This window comes from Heloderma suspectum, chromosome 2 (genome assembly GCF_057233095.1).
Source record: "Heloderma suspectum isolate Gila_16-S chromosome 2, 16-S_ref, whole genome shotgun sequence".
Lineage (NCBI taxonomy): Eukaryota > Metazoa > Chordata > Lepidosauria > Squamata > Helodermatidae > Heloderma > Heloderma suspectum.
Window position 1 is genome coordinate 2,022,709 of NC_139459.1, and position 25,313 is coordinate 2,048,021.

The 25,313-nt window shown below is 46.1% G+C and overlaps 1 protein-coding gene and 1 long non-coding RNA gene across 2 annotated transcripts in view; both read right to left on the reverse strand.

Annotated features, from left to right (window-relative positions):
* LOC146351847 (uncharacterized) overlaps window positions 1-25,313 on the reverse strand; it is a 1,244,848-nt gene that overhangs the window by 518,433 nt on the left and 701,102 nt on the right. The window lies entirely within an intron of this gene.
* The window catches only part of LOC146351853 (uncharacterized), a 121,061-nt gene continuing 98,794 nt past the window's right edge, over window positions 3,047-25,313 (reverse strand). The window contains exons 8-9 of the mRNA XM_084832717.1: window positions 19,249-19,471; window positions 3,047-11,903 (exon numbers count right to left, since the gene is read on the reverse strand). Of these exons, the coding sequence (XP_084688843.1) occupies window positions 3,140-11,903; window positions 19,249-19,471 (8,987 nt within the window). The 3' untranslated portion in view covers window positions 3,047-3,139. The remainder of the gene's footprint in view (window positions 11,904-19,248; window positions 19,472-25,313) is intronic.

The window sequence follows — 25,313 nt, forward strand, 5'->3', positions numbered from 1 at the left end:
ATAAGGGGTTCTCTATGCTTGAGCTACAGGACCAACAAATTAAGCCCATCATCACCTTCTAGCAAGTCACTGGAACCTGGGCTGAAACTGCCAGACTCATGGGCCGGTCCAGCACGCTTGCACAGCTCTCTCTGGCAGGACTTTTGCCTCGGACAACGAACCTTCAAACAAAAACCTGGCAGAGCTAGCAAGCACAGATACATTAGGAAGAAAGAAGAACTTTGCCAGCCTTACCTCCTGCAACCGAAGTCTCACTTTATTAATAGCTCGGATCCAGCGGGTTCTGGCTGGGAGCCACGGCAAAGGCTCATTTTCATTGAGGTAACTTGCAAGAAAGAAAAGAGGGGGCAGGAATGAATGCTGGAAACTTGAGAGCCATCAGGAGACTTAACATGCTACAAGCAGTGGCTTTTTTGTTGTGGGAACAAATGTTAAAAGCAGCTTGCCCAAAGAGATCCAAGCAGCTTGCCCAAAGAGATCCAGGCGGATCAGCAAAGACAGCGCGTGTGGCTGGGTCCAGCAGCTCCGAGGGAGGAGGAATGCGCGACGCGTTCAGGAGCAAACAGGGGGATACTGCTCAACAGACTGCAACGAGCATGGCCTGCTGTCACAGCGAGGACCGATGAGCCCCCTGCCCTTTGCTGACTACAGAAACGACAGAACTACCTGAGATCATCTATGGCACCACACCCACTTCCGGTCTGTGTGTGTCTGTAGACCCAAATCAACTGGGAAAGCGGTCCAACTCCCCAACCCCCTCGTCATCTGCAAGAAACCTGGGGTAAATTTACATCACTTACTTGTCTGGTGGCCTTGCAGCCACTTGGTTGGGCTTCTCCCCTTCTGCAGGCCGCTGCGACGTGGCTGGCTCCCTTGCGTCCTCCTCTCCCTTGGGCACCTTCTCTCTTTTGCTGTGCGCCTCCTGGGACTCATGCTGTTTGCCAGATGATCCGTGGCCTTCCCTCTGGTGAGGTGCAGCAGGCAGCTCTTCTGGGCGCTCATCTTCATGTTCAGAGCTGGGGGAACTCCCATAATCGTGATCCAGCTCACTCCGCTGAGAGCTTCCCTGACTGATGTTACAGGAGGAACCAAACTTGCTACTGCTGGCAGGACTGTGAGAGAGCAAGGAACTGGTAAACCAAAAGGCAGTGGTAACCAGGAAACAACTCAACAGCAACTGTGCGCGTGCGCGCGCGCACACACACACAGCTAGCCCTGGCCACACAAAGCCAAGGGATCAGATGGAAACCCCCATGGAGCCGATGTCCTCTCAGATTGGGCCTAAGTGGTCCAGATTGCTTGTTGCATCAAGACTGTACCTGCCATTTTAGTGCCAGGCCAAGCCTCTGGGTGCTAATAACGCATCAGTCAGAAACTGACCGACAGCATGAGCCACACAGCAGCCTGCAGATGCTTTGTATTCCACAGAAATCAACTGAGAGTGGCAGTAAAGCACTCAAGCCACTACAGCAGACGGCTGCACTTTGAACCTCAAGTGGCTACACTTCATGTGCCTCGCAACCGTGTTTTTTTCCTGCATCATTTGCACAGGGAGCATTTATTTATGTATCTGATTTACACCCCACCTTTCTACCAAAAATGGCGCTCCAGGCAGACCATGAGGGTTCCATCTTCACTGCCATTTCATGTCATTTAAAAATCTCTCGCAGTGGCTGGGAAAGGAGCCTGTTGCAGTTTCTGCTGACCCCCAAAGCCACCCTTCTTTTCAGCACAACATGGGCCCTTTGCCTCGAAAGTGTCTGATTATTATTAAGTGCACATAGCGTTTGGCTGGATCTATTGCGCCAGGAGCTATTCACTCAAGAACGCACCCACACACAGCACTCTCCATTTTTGAAACCCAGAAGGGAAGGGGATGGGTCAGCTTTGGAGATGATATTTACGTGCTGTCTGGCTTTTGGCAGCCTACACAGGCAGAGGTTTCTGTAAGGAAGTCCCAAAGTAGCTACTGCGAAACCTCCAGCTAAATCCCGGAAAACTGTGGGAGGGGAATGGGGGCCCTTTATCAGAGCTAGACTAACTGATTGGGAATGTGGGCTTTGCTGGATGAGGTGTGCAGGCTTGGCAAAGGTCCTAGTGTATGGGAATACTGCAACTGGGGTGGGGCAAGAGGGGCGCTTGCCCCTGGCATAACATGGACAGGGGCAGACTGTGGGCAAGAGTAATTCAATATATTGAAAGCTATCACATTAAACAATTATGGTTCTCTTCAGTATGGAATAGTTGGCACATTTTCAAGATATGACAGATAAAAGCCATATTCCAATGTGTTTAGAGGCTTAGCAGGGGCAGCAGGCAAGGCAAAGCAGCACCCTTAGCAGCTTCTCATTGGCTTTAGATGCCTGCAGCCTAGAACAGCAAAATACATTCAGCCAGTGCCACTGAATACTGCTGGTAAGAGTAGAGAAAATAGGAATCATGACAACAGCAGCATCTGAGCATTGACATTTGAAAAGCAGTACTATCCTTAATGGTCCACAACCATGCTGAGACCTTCCTATGGCAACTGGTGGGACAGCAGGGGTGAGCAAACCCCACTGGGTGTAGAAATGACAAGTTATGGCACAGGTGTGACTGAACTACTACACACCCAAGAACCTTTATTGCTATTTGTGTCTCCCATCTCAATACTTCAACACATTTTGCTTTGCCTGACTCAGCCTGCTGCAAAGCATTTCCAGCAGGCTCTTTGTTGGGAGGCCTCATTTTCTCTGAAGTATTATTTAGCACCACATCTTCTCTCACCCCCACACCCACCCACTCGCCATATAATCAGGAGATGCAGGTTGTTCTCAAACTGCCAGCTGTTCACACACAATCAATTAGGCCAAGAATGGCTAATGAAACCAATATTCAAAGCTTCTCATTCACAGAGACAAAACACAAAAGGAGAATAAAGGGGAAACGAATCACAGCCTTTCAAAACAAAAGAAACCAGAAGCCAGGAAGAGCGGCAGGAAGGGCTTTGGGTGTGTAATCTAGTAACTGGAGTTCACAACTCTCTTCAACACAGGTACTACGGATGCTACACACCACTTACATGAGCCAGAACTATGTGGCCAGGTATCTACTGCTATGGCACTTGCATTATAAATGGCCAACAAGTTGACACCATTTATTATGCTGCTTTTGCTACTGGCCTTTTCTTTTTTGCAGGCTCTGTGCTATTCTTCCCCACTGGTTGTAATCCAGGAACAAGTGTTTTCATTTCTGGACAAGGGATACTTTCCTTCTGCTCTTCTTGATCTTGAACATAAGCAATCTCTTCTGTTGGTTCTTCCCAAGGGAGGCCAGGGGCCTCAGTGGAAACAGTGCTCAGCTCATCTTCAGGTGCTTTGGAGACATCAACCTCCTGCTCTTTGCTGGGCAAAAGTGAAATGGCAGAAGCTGGGCCATCTAAACATTCCTTGCTCAAGTTGTCAGACTGCTTAGAAGAAAGGTCTGAATAGGCAGCCTGGACAGCTAGCTGATCAGAGACAGCTGGGATAGGACTCCTCTCATCACTGACCACCTCCAGTGCTGGCTCCTCAGGTTTGGATATGGTCTCTGGTGCCTTGTAATCCAGGTTGCAAAAAGCCCTTGAGGGCACATCTTGTTTGGAGGAAGCCTTCAGTGGTGCACCTGGCTCCTTCTTGACATACAACTCCCCGGTGTCCTTTTGCCATGGAAATGAGAAGTCCAGCTTCCTCCCTCGGGAACTCTCTGCTTTACTAGCCTTCCCATCACTTCCGCCACCAAACAGTGTGGAGGAAAACTTGTTCAGACTGGACACGAGACCTGGCTCAGGCACAGACCTACTCGCGGAGGAAGGATGTGGTAGGGAGGAGAAGAAGGACCCAAGGGGCTTGCTGCTCTCTGACGAAAGCACGAAGCTGAATTTTGGCAAAGTTGGCGTGTTTGGAATTTCAAATGGGGGCTTGGCATTGCTGGTGTCAATAGGAGCACTGGCTGGCCTACGCTCACTATCCGAACTACTCTTCAAGGTCATGCCCTCCGAGGCCACTGTGCTGATTCTTAAAGGCTCTTTCTGCTCAGCTGGGACAGAACTCATTTCAGGGGTGCCATCCAAATCTCCAGAGAGCAAACTGCAGGCCTCGTTAGCAGCAGTTCTTGGCTCCACTTCCAGGGCACGAAAAGTGTCTGGTGCACAAGCATCTGCATCTGCCTTGTTGTTGATAGCTACTTGTTCAATCAAGTCTGACTGGCTCACATTTTCATCTGCCTTGTCAATCAGCTCATGTGCACCATTCAGACCTGTTTGGCCAATGCTAACCTCAGTTCCCTGTTCCAGGACTGGCTGCTCTTCAGCAGCAGGGACAGCATCCTTTCCCAATAGCTCCACGTGTACATCAGACTTCTCCAGCATTGCAGCTGTTTCTTTATCAACTGCATCATCTTCATCTTCATCACACAGGCCAGCATTCCTTGTTTCACCAGAAGTCAACAAGTGAGTGTCCAGTTGCACCACTTCAGGAACTTGCTCCTTACTTGAGACCAACGTTTCTGAAGCACTGAGTGGGGACTCTTGACCGTTTTCAGGTCTTCCATATGCCTCAGCTTCCATTTTCACAATATAGTCTTTTGCTGAATTCTCTTCTGCCATGGCTGCGGTACCATCCTGTTTCAGGACACTACTAGCATTTGTCTCCAACAATTCACCTCTAGACATTTGGTCCTGTCGTTTCAAGGCATGATTAGCTTTTGCCTCTGGTGGTTCAGCTCTAGATGTCTGGTCTTGTTTTGTGGAGCCTTGGCCGAGGAGTGGGCCTCCAGCCTCCTTGGCTCTAGTGCTGGCGTCCTGTGGCTTAGAGGGCCCTGCAGACTGGGAAGGGGTCTCTGCCATTGCTCCTTTAAAAATGCCAAAGAGATCACTTGCAAATGTTGGAGAGGGCCCACTTGGTAGAGATGAAAGACCACAAAATAAAGTGCTTTTCTTCTGTGCACTAGGAGGCGCAGCTGGAGTTCGTGACTGGGAACAGAAGCCAGATAACGTTTTAGTGGGTTTCATTTTTGTCATGAAGCCTGAAAACATTTTAACAGAGCTATCCAGAACTGACTTGTCACTCTCAGGTTCCTTAAGCATCTCCGGTAAGTTAGGTGCTGCTTGCATTTTAGGGAGAGGTCTTTGACCCTGAGCCTGCCGCACTCCAGTGTTTGAAGGCACAAAACCCAGTGGCTGGGGACCCAGTAGCTTCACCTCGGGTATGTGTGGCCTTCCTTCAGGCACCTCCTCAAGGGAAAGGCATGTGGAAGCAGGAACCACCACTGCTGGATCCATAGAAGCCTCGTCAAGAACTGAGCAGTGTCCTGTTTTGTCAGAAGTCGCATTCCTGTCTGAAGGAGCAACTTCCTCCTCAGAGGTCAACACAACAGCATCACTCCTTTCTGTGCTTGGTTGTTCTGTTGGTTTTGAAGTCTCCAGAGGGAAGGGTCCACTATCTTCCTGCAGCTGAGGAACTTCAAGGCCAGGTTCAGGATAAACAGGCTGATCTTCTCTATTTGTATCATCATCAGGAGCCAGATTGGCCACAAAAGGCATCACTACCTCATCTCTTGTTTCTGAAGCACTTTCCACAGCACACTCAACTGCAGGAGCATTTGACACAGTTGCCTTGCTCTGCAGGTCATCAGCCTCTTGCTTACCAAGCACAGCCTCTATAACACTAGCCGCTGCCTCCTCATTCTCCAAGCCCTGCTGTCGGGCAATTCCAACTCCAAAGTCAACAAAAACACATGGCTTCATAGATGGCTTCACACTTGCTTGCTGCAGAGGTGGCAATGTAAGATTGCTTGCTTGCTGTGGAGGCAGCTTTGTTAGATTTCCCTTTTCAGGAGTAGCTGGTGGTTTTTCATCCAGGGAGGTGGTCAAATTGAAAAAGCTGGAGCTGGAGCTACTTTGTGGCACAATTTTCTTTGCAGGGGGCCCTCTCGACAGAAAAGAAGGAATCTTGAATAGCCCTCCAGCTTCTAGAGGCCTGGCAGTAGGAACTGCCGGAGGAGGAGCTGGGGTTGGTGGGTTCTCTGAAGCAGTGAAGAATGAAAAGTTGCTCCAGCTGGCTAACTGCTGTGTTGGCCAAGGCTTTGAAGATGCAGCCTGTGACAAGCCAAAGGGCAAGCTAAATCCAGGTTCTCTGGGTGGCTGATCCGCCTTGCTTGGCTGTGTTTTATCAGACATGGCTACCGTACAGCTGCCTCCTTGTTGTTCCGATGAACTAGCTGTTCCATTACCATGCTGTGCTGCTGGTTTGTGCTCTGTGTGCATGGGGGGCTTGTGCTCTGCATTTCCAAGGGGAATTTCCCTCAGTTCAGCAATATCCTTTCCTAACTTTCTGTGTGGCTCTTCATTAGGGACAATGGGCTTCTTGGCAACTTCCACACCAGCCTGATCCGCAGGGGCATGAGAGGCAGAAGTAGTACTCTCAGTTTGCCCTCTGCCATGTTGGTCGGTTTTCTCCTTTGTTCCCAAGGAGATTTGGCTTCCACTCTTTTGTGGGGAAGGGGCTGTGTCAACTTTGAAAAGATCCCCTATGGAACCAAAAAATGATGAAATGCCTATGGGTTCCACCTTCTCCTGAGACACTTTCTTCTGAGTTTCATTTTTCACCAAATCTGGCTGTGGTGCTGGCGATGGCTCTGGCATTTTGTTTACCTGTGTTTTGAAGAAATAAAAAAATTCAGGAGCTTGGCTTTTATTGGATGCTGCCATTGTAAATGAGTCTTCTCCCAGATTAAAAATCTTCAGAGCACTTTTAAATAACATGCCCTCGGCCTCTCTTGACGTTTGGCTGTGGACTGGCTGAGCTCTCTTGGGCTTATCCACACTCACTTTGGGCTTCTGCTGACTTGTGACAGGAGCTGGCTCAGAGCTTTTATCCAGATGACTGACCTTGCTGTCAACAGGGCCCTGGCTTAGCCAAGAGGGAGATCTGGCTAGCTCCACCCTTTTCTGGTGAGCATCCTGAGAAATGATTGGCTTTTCATTCCTAGCAGAGTCTAACTTAACAGACCTGGCTGGATCTTTTATCACTGATTCATGTTCAACAGAAGTGTGCTGGAAGTTTTGTACATTCTGCCCTATTTTCCTAGGTGGCATTGCTGGAAGAACATCATTTTTGTGTCCCAACAACTCTGACCAAGCGTCTATTTTCTTCACAGCCATATCTTCCAAAGCCTCATGCCCATCTGAACCCTTACTAATCAAGCCACCCAAAGCAGAAAATAAAGATGCAACTTTGTTCACTACTGGTTTTTTATCTTCTTCAGATGATTTGACTTCTGTCACACTCTGAGATACTAATGGAGGCTCAGACTTAGCAGAAGGCTGAAAGATATGGAAGCCAAACCCTCTTGACTGCCCACTTTCAGAACCTGTTGCAGCAGGTGTTCTATCTGACTGCTTGGGTTGAATGTCCTCTTTGAATCTCCCACTAGAAGATATTCTGGAATGCACTCTAAGGTCAAGGGTTACTGGGGGGTCTTTTGAGTGCCACTCTGTTTCCTGCTCAGGCCTAAAATCTACCTTGAGTTTTTGAAGTTTGTACCCTGAAAAATCTAAAGGCTGTTCTCTCTGGTCATAAATGGACTCCTCAAACATTTGTGAAAAGGTCTGTAAATTCATGTTCGTAAGTTGATCACTCCTTTGCAGAGCTACAGACAAATCAAGTGGCTTGTTTACAAAGTAATTATCCAACTGCTCTTCTTCAGCAAACCAGAATAACTCATCTTCGTTATCAAGAGGAACTTTGAAACCACAAACAGCAATCATGTTATCTTCCAAGACAGTGCTTTGCAAAGTATCCTTTGGATAATTATAATCCCAACAGTCTGGATGAGTGTATGTGTCAGGAGTGCATATATAGACATACTGCCCAGTAGGATCCGTAAGTAGAGAATAAACATACTGTCCATCACTGTACATGTAGTATCCACAATCACCATCTTCTGATGGCCACCACACACTATGCTCAAGCAGCATCAGCCAATCCTGATATTCTTGACTATAAGATGAATATACAGAACTTCCATCCATACTCAAGCACTCCTGATCAATTAAGGTCCACATATTACCATCATAAGCAGATGAATAGCTTAAATCCATGGGCATCTCTTCCAAAATACAGCTGCAGTCAAATGGAGAAAGATTTCCATTCAAAGAATGAGTTGCCCACATTTCATTTTCTTCCAGGCATAAATCTTGTAACCCTAACTGATCAAATGATTCATATGACACAACACTTAAATCTATGCTCTGCATATCAAAATTTGCATTTGACCTCCAATCTAGCATGTTTGCATTTCCATCTTTTTTACATAAATTCATTACTGTGTCATTCAATTCTGACCAGTCCAGAAATTCAGCCAATGGGGTTGGGTGCTGGTTTAAGACATAGTAAGCTGGCAAGGAAACCTGGTGAGTGTTAGTAGAAAATTCTCCTGCATCATACTCCCAGTCAAAGCTTGAATGACTCCTTGTTTCTTCAAAAGCAAGATAGTGCCCTGATTGGCCACACAGTTCAGCATTTAGTAACGAACTGAGAAATTCATTTGACCTTTCATTAAGCACTGTTCGATAAATACTGGAATCTGCATCTCGTCTATAAAGGGTTGGTTTCCCCGATAAATCTTGTATCTTTGGCTGAGAACTTAAAACATTCTGGGAGACAGAGCGCCGATGGAAGGGAACATGTTCACCGTCCATTTGGTTTACTTCTATGCTGGGCAAATGGCCAGGTGTGTTATCAGAAGTCTCAGTCACTCTCTCCTCTACTTTTTCTTTTGGTTTGTGCATTAAGTTCCTTAAGAAGCCGGCCATCTCCTGTTTTTCTCCAGCGCTTTCATGGGTACTGGGAGCCATATGTGAGTCAACAGATGTGTCTCCAGAACTACTCTCTTCCTCACTCCTTCCAAAGTTCTTCATTATGCTGCCTAGAGAGTTTGTTTTCATCTTATCTGGCTTACATTCAGACATATTTTCACTTGAAGAAAATTTGAATAATCCAGAAAGCAAGCCAGGTGCACTGCTCTTCTGATTATCCATTTCTTGTTTAACATGGGTTATACTGTCAGATGATGAATGCCAAAAAAGTCCTGGCAACAAGCCCTGTGGCGTAGCTTTCTTCTGAGTGTCATCCATTATCTTGCCCTCTCTGACTCCACTAGTAGACATGGGTTTTCCCACCACAGCATTCAAGTCAGATTCTTTCAGCATGCCTGCCACTGCCGCCACCCCTCTGCCTTTTGGATCTTCGTGTTCCTGAGCACTCATGTGACTGTGACCACATTCCATGTGTGCCATTTTTGAAGTGTCTAAAGCAATCTGATTTTCATTTCCACTTTCTGGTGCACAAGAACCATTAACCTTACCAGTTTCTTTTTTCCTCATCAGCTCCTCTCTACTCTCAGGTACATCTGGAACTGAGGGAGACTTTGACGAGTCAGTTTTGACAGCTTCTGAATTGCTGCTTTTGTGATCCTCTTCAGCATTTAGTGGCTTGTCACTAAAACTCTGTTGGCCAGTTTGATCTTTTGAAGCTGTTAGGTTTTCAGCAGAGGCAACCTTCAAGAATGAAGTGAAAATTCCTGGTTTTTCTTGATTATCCTGCTGTTTGTCTGCAAAGCTAAACCTGCTCAAAAGGGGAATCTGAATCTGTAGCCTACCAGCGAAAGGGAAGTTATGCTCACTATTTGCAGAGCTTGTTTTTCTGACATCATCTTCAGACTGGTGACTTTTTCCCGAGCACAATTGTGCTTCTTTTGGCATGGATTCAGTAGAAGGAAGCAGAAACTGACTGAAAGATTTTTTAAATGGACTAAAGAAGCTACTGGATGATTCTCCCTGCTCTGATGGTTGAGCATTAGCCTCCTTGTTACCTTCACTTTGCTTGTTCTCTAGTAGTTTTCTTGAAGGACACTGTGGGATGTCTGGATGTTCTTTAACAATTTTATCTGGCTGATTTGAGATGTGAGGCACATCAGAAGTCTTCTGTGGCCAAGTTGGCTGTTTGGGAACAGCCAGGCTCTCAAAACTGGCTTTCAAGCTAAAAGAACTAACAGAGTTTGATAATTTACCAAAGATGGAGGACACAGGGCCACCGCTTCTGCTGGTTTCTGCTTCAATCTTGCTAATTTCAGGAGATGCATTTGTGGGTTTTGTGCTATCTTTGTGTGGCTTCTCACTTGCTTTGACTTCAGAAGCACTAGTGCATGAGGTCTGTGCCTTAACGGACTCCTCCTGTTTTATAGTCTCTCTTTTTGGTGCTTCTTTTTCAGAGGAGATTTTTAAAGGGCTAAATATGCCTAGGACAGAATTCACAACTGAAGTTGGATTTTGAGCAGAGGGCTGGCTCCGAGCATTGTTTGCTGAAGGATCCTGAACACCAGGGACAACAGAAGCCTTTTCATCCCTGTCAGCTTTTTCTGGGATACCAACAGCGGCATCATGGGCTCCTCTCTCATTGCTATTCTGGCTCAAGGAAGGCAATGTCGTGCACAATGCTGCGTCAGCGTTACTTTCTGCTTTCACTTTCAGAGAGACAATATCAGGGTTAGGCTTGCTTGAAAGCATATTTGTAATGCCTCCCTCAGAGTGACCCAGAGCTTCTGATTTCTCTGGTGTTGAAGATACAAGCTTTTCAACGGATGCAGTGAAATGCTTTGCTCCTGAGCCCACTTTTCCAGTGAAAGAACTAAACAAGGAGTTCACAGTGTTCTCCACGCCAAACAAGTCTGGCAGTGCCCCTGAAATGCTTTTGCTACCCCCGCTCTCCTCTGCAACAGTTGCTAGCTCTGAATGGGTGCTCTCCTCTGTTGATTTATCATTATTGGCCTGCTTGAGAGGTACACTGTCATTTGTCTTTTTACTTTTTGGAAGGGTTCCAAATTTACTAATCTCTTCCTCCTTTTCGGCTAAGTATTCAGACACAGTTTCAACTAAACACTGCAGTTCATCCATTGCATCAACATATTCCTCAGTTGGCTCCTCAACAGGAGAGAGTGTCACGTCTTGCTTAAGATAGCCATGCTTTGTTCCTCTCGGCCGATGAGGCTTTTTCTCCCTTTGTAACAGGGATACGGCACTTCCAGTATGGCTGTCAGTAATGTCTCCAGCATGGTGAACATTTGATTCACACCATGCTTGTGAAAGTAAAGCTAGCTCTTCCATTTCATCATCATCTGAAACAGGAGAGTACTGAAATTCATCTGATGCACTGCTGTCAAATTCCTCCAGAATGCCTAATGGCACAAAACAGTTAGCTGGCTGTTCTGGGTGTATCCCATCTTCACCACCAAAGTGAACCAATCCAGAGTCATGGTTTGCCTGCTTGTGATTGGAGAACTTGCCACTCTTGACTAGAAGACCATTCTTATATGGATGCAAAACTGGATATACAGGTAACAGTTCTTCACTTTCAATGGGACTGCTGCTATATTTTTCCGTTTCAGCATAATCTGGACAAATATTATGTTCAGTTCTTGTTTTAATGATACCTGAAGAAATCATTGTCTCACAAGGAGGTCTCAGGCTACCATTGTTCTGTAGTCTTGTTCGTTCACGTTCTTCAAAATTGTTATATCTTAGTTTCTTTTTTCTTCTCCTATCTATTGTGTCATATTCCTCTGGATAGCAAGGAACATCAGGATTTCCTGTTTCTGTGCAAAGTTTCCATGAAAACCTTGATCTTTCACGATGGCCAAAGTTCTCCCTTTTTGAGTGCCTGGGGCTTTTTAGTTCCTGCCAACTTCTAGTCCTATGACTTTTTTCTAAAAGATCTTCTATTAACTGCTTGCCTAATTCCTCATAGTTCTCGTCATACTCTTCTTGGCCAACGTCATAATCAAATGGAATGATTCTGACTTTTCCATTGCTAGCTAAAGGTCCTTGTCTGATACATGTGGAGAAAAAAATATAAAAAGGACAGAAGGGTAAAGAAAAAAGGAAAGAGCAAGATGGGTGAAAAAAGAGCTTTAACATAATATTTGCAAAGGAGAGATTAGTAAAGACCAAACTAAATGACTTATATTCATAAAAAAATAAACATATGAAAATGTCTTAACACATACTTAACAGTGCTAGTATAATTTAACATCACAAAGTGTTAGAAAATATTCTGGTTTTACTATTATCATAGCTTATTATTACATGGTAGTTCAGGATTGTTAAGGTAGTAGGAGGAGAATAAAACATATTGAGCTGGATCCAGACTTGCCCTCATGCAATGGAAGGGCTTCTTCCATATATGGAAGGGAGTGCGAGCAAGACGACGCTCCTGCTGGCAGAATGGGGGGGGGGGGTGATTTCTGCCAATTCCCCCTTCCTCCTGCAGCCTCCCATAGCGTCCTGGAGGGTCCCACAATGCTTTTGGGGGGCGATGGGGGAAGGAGAATTGGTGAAAATCACGTCTGCCCCGTGAGCCACCTTCCTCCAAAGGAACCATCCCGTGAGTGGAGCTCTGCTCACAGGCAGTCTGGATCTCAGCTATTCAGTGTATTATTTCTTTCAAGGCTTTAACTAGAATAATCATAAAGTGATGCAATCTATGCTCCTTATAAGCTTTTGTTAAATATAGGAATTGCATATTAAAAGTGTCAATAAATAGCTAGCTGAAATGTTACAAGTCACTATCTGAACTGGAGTCTATCAGCAGGTATTTTAAGAAGGAACATTTTGCAATGTACTAATAATTTGTTATAACACTGAGCACATAAGTGCACATAAGGCCTGCTGTGGTGAGTTCTCAAGACCCTTTGAGGATCAAATCGCTGACTCAAACACGGCGATTGATGCGGTGTCTGCTGAGGTGTCCAGTGCGTCGCCTTATCCTGTTCTGTGGGATCCATTTCAGTCTTTGGAGCCTGAGGATGTGGACAAGGCGCTTGCATCTGTTTGACCCACCACGTGCTCTCTTGACCCTTGCCCACCATGGCTTACTTGAGCTAGCCGTGAGGAGCTGACTGGATGGATCAGGGAGTGGTGAACGCATCATTGCGTGATGGGGCGGTTGCTACTGCCTTGAAGGAGGCAGTAGTGCGACCGCTCCTGAAAAACCCTCCCTGGACCCAGAGATCTATGCTATAGTCTGGTCACAAACACCCTGTTCCTGAGTAAGGTGCTCAGGAGAGGGGTGCATCTCAGCTACAGGCACTCTTGAATGAAACTGATTATATGGCTCCATTCCAGTCTGTTTTCAGGCCCCGGTTTGGGACGTAATTGGCCTTGGTTGCCCTGATGGATGACCTTGTTCAGGAGAGGGATAGGGGAGTGCGACCTTGTTACTTCTTTTTGAATCTCAGCGGCTTTTGACACCGTTGCCCACGGTATCCTTCTGGACCACCTCCATGAGTTGGGGGTTGGAGGCACTGTTCTACAACGGTTCAACTTGTACTTCTGGGGTTGGTTCCAGAGAATAGCATTGGGTGACTGCCCCTCAGCCTCATGGCAGCTGAACTGTGGTGGTACCACAGGGCACCATCCTGTCCCCAATGTTATTTAATATCTATATGAAGCCGTTGGGAGTGGTCATGAGGAGATTTGGGGCAAGGTGTCACCAGTATGCTGATGACACCCAGCTCTATTTCTCTGTGACATCTGAATCGGGAGAGGCCGTGCACATTCTGAACCAGGGCCTGGATGCAGTTATGGCTTGGATGTGGGCCAATAAACTGAAGCTGAATCCCAATAAGACATAGACCCTCTGGGTTCACAGTTCCCAGGTCTGGGAATTGGGGTGTTTGCCTGTTCTGGATGGGGTTGTGCTCCCCCCTGAAGGAGCAGGTCCATAGTTTGGGGGTGCATCTAGATCCATCTTCGTCACTGGAGACCCAGGAGGCCTCGGCAATCAGTAACCTTGCGATCAGACTACTACAATGCAGGGGGCTGCCCTTGTGTGTGGTTCAGAAGCTGCAGCTAGTTCAGAATGCAGTAGCTAGGTGCTCACTGGGACACCTAGTTCTGCACACCTATGTTAAAAGAACTGCACTGGCTGCCTGTTAGCTACTGAGCCATGTGCAAGGTTATGCTATTATCATATAAAGCCCTAAACAACTTGGGAGCAGGGTACCTTGCAAGCCACCTTCCCTTATACACCCAGTTGACATTTAAAGTCATCAGAGGAAGCCTTGGTAGTCATTCAAAAATGGAATGGAATGTGGCCAGGAAGAACCACGACTGCAGGCCTTCTCCAGAGCGGACCCATGCTCCGGAAAACCCTCCCTCATGAAGTTTGGGAAGCAGAAAATGTGACATCTTTTATATGCCTTCCGAAAACACATCTTTTCGCCCAGGCTTTCCCTGGGCTGTAATGGCTGCTGGGATTTACTTTGGTTTTACATGATACTTTTAAAGGTTTTATATTATGTTTTATCATGTTGTATGTTATGGTTTTAATTGTTGTCAACAGCCCGGAGAGCCTCGGCTACCGGCCAATGCAGAAATGTAGTAGTAGTAGTAGTAGTAGTAATAACAACAACAACAACAACAATAACAACAATAACAGCAGCACACTAATTTTACTAAATTGGAGATAATGTGAAATAAACCTATGTGTACATCATCTAGTGGCTTATTGCTAGAGGTCAAAATATAACTTATTATTTGAGGTTACTATCATTAACCATTTTGTTGCTGGTAACACAAACCAAACTGTTATGGTCAAACCAGAATTCTAAACATGCATCCTATAATATTGACAAAACAATTACGAAGTCCTTACAAAATTACTAGATAGAATAGCTAGACAGATCAGAGTATTTAAACATAGAAGAGTTAGTTTGGAGGAGGGCTAATGTTTTCCATCTCTTCCCTCTTTATAGGACTAATAAAAGTATTTTACATTTCTCTTTAAAAGGAAGCCAACATAAAAGACCTATCGGCAACAGGAAGCGCAGTATCAAGCAGCCAGCCTGCTTCTAGATTGTGAGAGTACGAGGGCGTGCAAACACGGACAGCCACCTTAGGAGCCCCGCCAGACCAAAGCCACACCACAGGACACACAGCACCAAGGCTCATAGAGCGCCACCCACCTATCTGACAACTCTAGCGAGTGCTGGCTTTCTAGCGACAACTGGCGGCTTGTCATTTGACTAGACTGTGATGCAGATTCCAGGTCAGTTCGGCCACTCACAGCAGAGTCTAAGCTATCGTATCTTCTTCAAAAGGCAAGGAAAAGTTAGGAGATGTAAAAGTCAAGTGGCAACACAGAATGTTCAGATCACTTAGTACTGGCAAAATGGAAAACGGAAATAAAAGTGTGCTGGTCTGCAGAGCCAGCTTGGCTGTTGAGAATGTTCCACCTGAAGTGCAGCCAGGCCAGGAGGCTGGATGGGCACAAGGCAACGGAGGCCCAGTCTCGACAAATGCCTTGTAACTGCGAGGAAGAGCATGGAGATCCTTCCACGGATTGTGGCACCTCTCCTGGTTGTTCACGCTTCACAGCCTTGGGGTGCAGCTGGTATCCCAGATGTTTACAGAGGGGGTGGGGGTAGTAAAAACCCTCTTTTCACCAACTCTGCCCTGTGAACTGCTGCAACCCTTTACTTCAAATTCAGCCCTTTTGATCTGTATCTGATCAAACCTGAAATCAGGCTACTGCTATTCAGATTATTCCTCTACTTGGAGCTTCCCTGTCAACAAGCTTAGAAGCTTCAGTTGGGTCAAAGTACAGAGGCCTGAGTTAGGATGCATGTGGGCTGCAAAGGGGTATTCCATCTCTCCGCCATCTGTACCATTGTTCTGTTGTCTCCTACATCCAATTTGAAACTGCAGGTTTGATCAAATAAAGCTCTAAGCCAGAGTGGGCAATGAAGAGGCTGCATGCAGCCCCCCAGGGTTTTATGTGTGCCTCCCCTGCTCTACCCATCACAGCAGCCCAAAGGGGCAGATATTTTTGATGTCTCCTTTCAAAGTTAAAGAAAACAAGCCATGGTTTGCCACCAAAATTTGGTGGTGAAGCAGCAAAAAAGGGAAAAATCAGCCCTTTTTTGCTTCCGCATTGCAAAATTTTGGCAACACATTTGGCAGTGTGGCGGCAGGGGGTAGGGGTGTGGCCCCTGGTGGCTTCTGGATGGGGGCAGAATTGGCCCCTAGACACTGCCCACCCCTGCGCCAACCTGTCTGGGCATAGCATACTTCAGAGACCTCCTTCTGCCTGCTGTGTCCCAGCAATATCCAGGAGCAGCCTTTTCACCATGCAACTTCTGCAACAGTCCACGTGGCAAGGGCACAAGCAGTAGCATTCCTGGGGTCAAACTAGACAGGATACCATTAATACAATTAGAAAATGTGTGACTAGCATCACACCAACTGTGAATTCCCATCTCCTCCAGGGGACAGAAAATCCAAACGTGAACAGTCTCTAGAACTGTACCAAAACACCTTTAATTCAGGCTGACAGTTAATGTCTGGAGTTAGGCAGGCATGGGCAATATTGCATTTTAGTGGTTTTAGTGCCTGTTTATGGGTTTCACTGAATCTTGCATTGAGGGTTGTTGGGCCAGTGAGCTTTACTGAAGTTGAACACAGCAAGGAGACTAAAACCACCTGTTGGGAGAATGTCAGGCAGTTCCTGTTGTAAGTAGGTCCAAGTCAAACATCATGAATAGCTCTGGGCCCTTGCTAAGAAGATTCATGTTATGCAACAGAACACATAGCAAGAGCAGGATGGAGCAATGCTCCACCAGAAACACAATGCTGGGGACAGGCAGATGAAAACAATAATATTTAGTCCAACGCAAGGGGCAATGTACAATGTCAGCAGCCATTTATGTGTCTGGGATGCCCCAGTTACCAAAATCAGAGGGGAATCACAAACAAAGACACAAGACCCCAGTTGTATGAAAATGGAAATACAACCTGCATACTACTTACAATGAAGAAATAAATAATCCCTCAGGAAGGTTAGGAACCAGTTATGTTATGTTATGTTATTTATTTAAAATGTTTTGGGATCGCCCCCTCCACTCAATGAATACTCCAGGTGAGGTACAATAAAAATTCAAAGATTAAAATACATAAAAATACAAAAATGATAAAAACATTAACTATTAAAAGCTCAGTGAAACACTATCGTCTTCACCAGCCATCTCAAGGATGCTAAAGAGGTGGCTACCCTAACCTCCTAGTGAGGGAGTTCCACCACCCTTATGGGAAGTGCTTTGGATCTCTACCTTACCCTTTCTTTCTCTGTCAGGGTTTAATGATAATATGGATTTCTCAGTATTTTTACAAGAATTTGTAAGCTTTGTATCTTCTGACTTACATAATTAATATAGTTATTAATATAGTCATTTAGATATGCTTATGTAGGGGTTGTTTAAATTTGGTATCACAAGTCTTGTTCGATATGTTGCATGGGTAGTATCCAATTATATCCTTCTACTGATGGAATGCTCTTTGAGCAGAAAGTGAGGGGAGGTTACTTTTGCAAATTCTTCCTTACTTCTTCAGCCCCTTGTGAACCTTCCACACTATTCCAAAGAGTCCCCCAACCCCCTGAAGCAGATTTTGGGGAGCACAGGAGGCTGCAGAGAAAAGGGGAAATGAGTAAAAAAAACGCTTGTCCTGCTCCACCCCACTTTCCCACTCATGGAAGCCTCTGCTGAATCAAATGGGCTTCCATCAGTGGAAGAACTGTATGTACTTAAAATAGTGTGGGTTTGACAGACAGCTGGTTCTTGTTAGGATATAAGCTCCATTTAGCTGTGACCCACTCAGGCTGGTTGTAGTAGTGTATTCCAGACTTTTGGATTCGTTATTGCTGCTACAGGTTAGTAGAGAAAGTTGTTTAGGGGATTCAGTTCTCTTTCTTTTTCCTGACATGTTATTGCTAGCTGGACTGGAATGTATTAGTTATAATAGGATGTATTTTCATGTAGGGCACATTAACAAACCCCACCCTCAGCTTCTTTACATTTAATGAAGGAATCTGACAGTGCTTTCTTAGAACTCCCTCTTCGTGTCTCTATCGATCGATCGATCGATCTATCACATTTATATCCCACCTGTTTTCCTCCTTAAGGAACCCAAGGCGGTGTACATAACCCTCCTCCTCTCCATTTTATTCTCACAACAACAACCCTGTGAGGTGGGTTGAGCTGAGAGTCTGTGACTGGCCCAGAGTCACCCAGTGAGCTTCATGGCTGAGTGGAGACTAGAAGCCGGGTCTCCCGACTCCTAGTCCAACACTCTAGCCACTTCGGAGTCTCAGTAATTTGTAACTTATTTTTGTAAAATTATTTTGTTTAAGAAGCATATATTCTAAACTGAGCCTTTTGACCAGTTCAAAGGCATTGTAGAGACTGGGAATTGAGAGAGCTGGACTCAGGAACATCTTGAAGGACAACTTATTGATCCAGCTGCCTTCTGGAGCATACAACTGGTGAAGGAACAATGTTGCAAGGAACATTTTGGAGCATATACGTTTTCACAAAGTCATTTTCAAAATGAGATATTATCCAGACTCTTGTCAAACTGCTTATTTATTTATAGCTGCATTGTTGTATTATTTATTTGTTCTTTACAGTTGTACCATCGTATGCTTATATAATGTTTTAATGGGTGTTATCTTAGGACCTAAGCTATTATGTACAAATTAACATCACGAAGTCCACGAAAGGGAGACTTCTGGTCCCCTTCTCTTCCAGCAGCCCCCTGAGCCCTCTCCATCCCACATGGTTCATTCAGAAAGGCTACCTGACCTTTCAGATATGTTTTTCAGGGGTTGCAATGGCTGCAGGGAGATGAGGAGATAGCAAATTTTCCTTCTGTGAACTTCCTTAAGTTATCTTAGGGTCCAGACCACTATATATATGTTTGAATTATTTCAGCTTTATTCATGCATTTTAATTGTTTCATATTTCATTATAAATAGCACAGAAATTGTATTCCTATTTTCATACAGTTGGGGTCTTGTTTCTTTGGTTTGTGGTCCCCAACTACCAGAAAGCCATACCATGAATATTATTTTTTAAAGGAAAGAAAGATGGCATAATGATAAAGCTACTAAATCATGTCTTCATTTGTTTAATGCAACTACATTTCCTGTGAATATTTAGAAAACCTGCCAGTATGCTATCCTGATGTCAGCTCATACAGAGAAGCAGCATCACCTGAACTTATTTGACCACATCATATTCTAAAGTCACAAAGCAGAACCTTGCTAGTTTGCCAGCAGGTTTTGCTGCCAAGGAAGGGGGGGGGGGGCAGAACGACATTGGTTTCAAAGGGATACCCACCTGACGGCTGTTCTTTCCTGGTAGTCCAAATCATAGCCATGCATAGACTCCATGCAAGATTCTCGGGGGACCCCCTGCTGTTGCAGACGGGAAGCCACAGGGAACTGGTGCATTGAAGAATTGGGTTGCGAGGTGGTGTGGTATGGGAGAGGAATGCTGTTGCTGGTCTCACTACGGTAGTCACTGTCTCTGTCATCCACAGCACTATCATGGTCTTCAAAAGCTACAAGACAAAAGATGTTTGAGCCGCAGCAGCAACTTCCAGTCCCAGCCCGAGACAGGGCCACACCAGCATTGGCTCCATTTCAGAGAAACCCACCTTTCAAGAGAGCTCTTTCGTCTAAGAGAAAAGGTAAAGGAGCAGCTAAGGCTGGGCCCATCTCACTTGAGAGGGAACTTTTGCAAACTGAGGTGCTAAAAATTGTTATGAAAGATGCTTTTGTTTCAGGAGGCTCTTTAGGATGCCTCCAAACACATCCCACCAAAAGGTCATTTCATGGCTGATAGAAGAATGTAGAGCACAAATGTAAGAACCAGGAAAAGAAGTTAGCCAACTTCTTCACTGGCTTCTGTTCCCTTCCGTTTTTCAGCACAGTGCTGCTTCTTTCCTCCCAAGGCCCTCACTGGGGGTGCTTCCAGATGGAGGGCTCCTAGCGCTGCCAGTTAGAAGACACCATGCAACTATTCCATCATTTCTTACTTAAGAGATTTTCCACAGTAAGGAAAAAGATGGAAGAAGCAGCAAGAAAACATGGGAGGCTATGAGCAGAAGGCAATAATGCCTGAGCCCCTGTAAAATTGTTTGAATGAGGCAGGTGATTGCACATTGAAGGCCTCATCTGGAAGCACCCTGGGACCCCAACCAAGGCAGCATCTCCCTGAAGAGGGATGGGGAAGAATCATCAGTGGAAGGTAATGGCAGGTTTGGGAGCCAGGAAGGCAGGGAAAAGCAGTGTTCAAGCACTTGTTCATGTACATATCAACTTAGGGATGTTCTGGAAGGTGTCGACTGAAACAAATGACAACTCCTGTAAACGCTGCCTGAGAGGAAAGAAAGGATTCTGCCAGACACTCAACCTCCCGCTTGAAAGGCAGCTTGACCACTCCCAGAGGTGGGGAGAAAGAGAGAGTGCATGAGAACAAACAAAAATTCTATTCCGGCACATTCTCCTTAAAAGAACATAGCGTGTTGCCTTCTACCAAGTCAGACCCTTGGTCCATGTAGCTCAGGATTGTCTGCACTGACCAGCAGCAATGGCTCTCTTGGGTCTTCCTCAGCCTGGTCTGGAGATGCTGCAGGGGACTGAACCAGGGACCTTCCTCATGCAAAGCAGGGGCTCTGCCACTAAGCTACCATCCTTGCACGTGCTCGTGCTCTGCCTAGGAAGCAGAGGGAGATTAAAGCTTCTTGAGCTTTTCTCTCTTTTTGGTTGACTAAGTGAGAGGCCCATCAACATTTGCACAGCTCAAGGGAGCAACCACAGGAAAGTAACTTTGCAACATATACTCATTCTAACCACCACTAGGTTACTGAGGGATGACAACCAAACCCAAGCACTGTCTGAAGAGCCCTGGTTCAAGCCAGGATGGCTGCCACTGTCTCCCAGCATCTGCACAGGTCATGACCAATGGCCTCTCCATTTCTTTCATAAACAAACAGAAACTGTGGCCTGAAAATTCCAGGCAGAAGTTGCCCAGAGGGAAGAGGGAAGCCCTACTTCCTATAAAATGTTTTCCAAAATCTTCTAATTGATTTAATAAAGGATTAATTTCTAAAGAATTAAGCTGTTCTCCCCCTCCCCTCCCCAACATAAAGCATGCATCCTAATAAGGAAGTAAAAACAGAATATGAAGCGTCCCTGGCTGAGAACAACTTCAAACAGGCTCCTCTGAAGTAATTTGATTGTCCACACTGGAAATGACATGCTCTCCCACTGTATAAGCTGTCTGGAGCAGAACTGTTCTTGTTAGTCTCCATCCATTGGGAAAAGGGTCTAATTTCATTACACAGACATTTCTGGATCCACAGAAAGGTGTCTATCTTGTATGCCTGGTGGAATACAAGTGAAGGGCAGCTCCTTCAGCTAAGGACCGTCGTCTTTCTGTTTCTGAGAAGGGCACACTGCATCGTTCTCAGAAGGGTATCTTTCAGATGCTGGGCCTGAGCCCTTGAGGTTGTTTCCAGAGAAGTAAGGAGCTCTCACGTCAGTGTTCATGAGAATTCAGCAGCATCAAAAAATGAGGTCACCGCCCTGAAGTCCCAAGCGCTCCTGCTGTGACAGGATTGTTTTGACAGGTCAGTAGAGAATCCAGCAAAAAAAGGGGCTCTCCCCCCTTGATGTCACAGCGCTGCTGTCACAGCAATGGCAGTGTCTGCCTTGGGAAGCCAGCCAGCTGGGAAACATTTGCCAGTGAGCTCAGTTACAGCTCTGGGGCACCATCCCAGCGGAACGTCATTCTCCTTTGCCCCCCTCAATCCCTCCCACTGAAGCCAATGAGCAAAGCAGACGAGAACACCCTGGAGGAGGAGGCCTCTGGTAGGCTTTCTAGAAGGCTCTCTCCATCTGTTGTTCAGTCGGTCAGTCGTGTCTGACTCTTCGTGACCCCATGGACCACAGCACACCAGGCCTTCCTGTCCTCCGCTCTCTCCCGGAGCGTGCTCAAGTCCATATTCATTGCATCGGTGATGCTATCTAGCCATCTCATCTGCCTTCAATCTTTCCCAGCATCAGGGTCTTTTCCAGGGAGTTTTCTCTTCACATTAGGTGGCCAAAATATTTGAGCTTCAGCTTCAGTATCTGTCCTTCCAATGAGCAGTCAGGGTTAATTTCCTTTAGAATTGACTGATCTGACCTCCTTGCAGTCCAGGGGACTCGTACGACATCTCCAGCACCACAGTTCAAAAGCATCAATTCTTCGGCACTCAGCCTTCCTTATAGTCCAGCTCTCACAGCCATACATTGCTACTGGGAAAACCATAGCTTTGATTAGACGGACCTTTGTTGGCAAGGTGATGTCTCTGCTTCTTACTATGCTGTCTAGGTGTGCCATAGCTTTCCTCCCAAAGAGCAAGTGTCTTTTAATTTCATGGCTACAGTCACCATCTGCGGTGATCTTGGAGCCCAAGAAAATAACATCTGTCCCTGCTTCCATTTCTTCCCCTTCTATATGCCAGGAAGTGATGGGGCCAGATGCCACGATCTTCGTTTTTTTAATGCTGAGTTTCAAACCAGCTTTTGCACTCTCCACTTTCACCCTCAACAAGAGGCCCTTTGGATCCTCTTCACTTTCTGCCATTATCGTCTGCGTATCTGAGGTTGTTGATAATTCTCCCGGCAATCTTAATTCCGACCTGTGATTCATCCAACCTGGTGTTTCTCATGATGTACTCTGCATATAAGTTAAATAAGTAGGGCGACAATATACAGCCTTGTCGTACTCCTTGCCCAATTTTGAACCAATCAGTTGTTCCATGTCTGGTTCTTACTGTTGCTTCTTGACCCTTGTACAGGTTTCTCAGGAGACAGGTAAGGTGGTCTGGTACTCCCATCACTTTAAGAATTTGCCACAGTTTGTTGTGATCCACACAATCAAAAGGCTTTAGTGTAGTCAATGAAGCAGAAATAGACGTTTTTCTGGAATTCTCTGGCTTTCTCCATGATGCAGCGAATGTTGGCGATTTGATCTCTAGTTCCTCTGCCTCTTCGAAACCCAGCTTGTACTTCCGGTAGTTCTTGGTTCACATACTGCTGAAGCCTAGCTTGTAGGATTTTGAGCATAACTATTTTCTCAACTAACACTACACTGCTTTAAAGCATGTAGAAGCATCTATGTGCTTTCAGCAAGAACGAGAACCACTTTGCTTGGTTACCTCTGCCCCCTGCAGCAACCATCGTCAGGCAGGAAACCTTGACCACCGTGAGATTACACAATGCAGCCCTGGGATGCTACCACATTTATTATTCCCAGGAGCTTTTTTGCCTCTCCACATTGATGAAGGAAACACCCGGATACTCCTCTTGCTGTGGCACATTCATGGGGTCAAATTCTGAACAAGTGATAAAGCCATGTTCACCAGCAGCCTGCAGTTCTCCTGATGCATCTTGGAGGCATTCTGTGCACTCATCATGGCTGAACATTGTATCTGAGGATGAGAGGGCGGATACTGCACTGAAATTTGAGACCATGCCAGAAAGTGAGAAGGTGTGTGGAGAGGGAGAATACCCTCGGGGCCATGTTTCCAAACACCGCCTCACCAAGAATGGCCCATTCTTCCATGAACATGACGCCACTGGCTGTGGTACGGGGTGGGGGTGTGGAACTCCTGTGTGGAAGGGCGCACAGGACTACTGCATTCCAAGAGGCCTGAAGAATGAGTGGTGCTTTTATTTGCACAAGGTGATGTGTTAGAAACCTTGCCAGTACCAAAATTGCAATTTTGTTTCTCCCAGATGAAGGAGACTAACAAACATTTGCCAGAACAGCTTGGAAAATGTTTTCAAGGTAAGACACCCAATATTGGTGTTTTGTATTTTAAAAGCAAGAATGGAGTAACTTTTAAGCAGTTTCCTCCAGCAGACGAAAACTAACAAGCCATCTAACAAACCTTTGTTTTATACGGTATAACGCATTTGTCAAGTAAGATTTATTCTCCCTCCCCAACCACCCCACTCCAACCCATAAAAGTAGTTTCACACACAAAACTCTAAAAAATGGCTGAGGTCTGGGGAGACAGAAGGGTGGGGTAAACTCTTGGGAAGGGGAAAGAAGCATGCTCCACTTTGCAAGACAATTTGGCATTCATGCATACAGGCTAGCAATAGTGCTCAGAGGCTCACACCATACAGTGGCACGTCATAAGAGATCTATCATCTAGAGTCTGGAGAGAGAGAGAGAGAGAGAGAGAGAGAGAAAGTAAGGAGAAAGAGCAAGTGAGAGGCTATAGCAGCAACTGGGGGTTGGAAAAGGCCCCTCCAAGTAAGGCTGAATGATAAATTCCAAGTTATTTCCTGAAACATTACATGGCACTGTCCTAGTCTCAAAATATTGTTCGGGATCACGTGGCTACTGCTTTGTTACGGCTGTGCTTATGTCCGAAGTGGGCTCCCTCGCCAGTGTGTCCAGCTCACTAGCAATGCTAGCATGAAGGGGATGCGGAACTAGGCAGCGGAATGACCTGCAGGTAACATCTTCTCACAAACTGATCTGGGCGGGTTGTGGGAGAATCCCCTCAGGTTGCATGCCTTCCTAGACCACCAGCTTATCCATACTGGGACCTTGCCAGTAAGCAGTAGAACAATATTTAACGGGACAGTGGAGGACTGATGAGGACTCTTCAATTTAAGGTCCAAATGCCTCAAGCACAGCCATTTTAAGAGCTCGTCTCACTGGATAATCAGAGGCACAAACACTGTAAGGCGGAAGGGGGAGGCGTGTCTTTAGCCAAGACTCTCCAAGACACAAGAGGGATCAGTGGGGCTGGCGACTGCGCCTGGCATCATGGGGCAGCTGTCGTGAGGCCAGCAGGCTCCACACCCCATGCCTACCCCAGGACCCCCAGGAGGAAAACCCCCCCAGCCCAGCTCCCAGATAGCACTTGGCAACTAGTCCAGCTGCCATATTAACTTCCCACAATGCCCCTGATGTGTCCTCCCTCCAGGGCACTGTGCAAAGTTAAAATGCAGCCAGACTCAGCCACCCAGCCGGTGCAGATTGCAACATCGCTCACAGGGCTGTTTGTCTATTGCTGCTGCCAGGTAAGCCTGAGAGGCAGGAGGGGACTACCAGAGGCCACTTTGCCCAGGGCCCCTTCAAACTAGCCCAGGGAATAGGGAGGATGAGAAATGTAGGACCAGGGATCTATCTGTTCTCCCACTGCTAGTCTATGAAACACGTTTCTCTTTAGAGAAACAAAAATACCAACATTTGTCATGCAAAAGGAGTCTGGAAACCTAATTACTCCCCCATTAGCCTTCAGAAAGTCACAACATCCATCCTGAAATCCAGGCAACTGAATGTCAAGGTGGGATGAGTGGGGGAATGGCGCTGCAAAAGTGCGCTTTAAA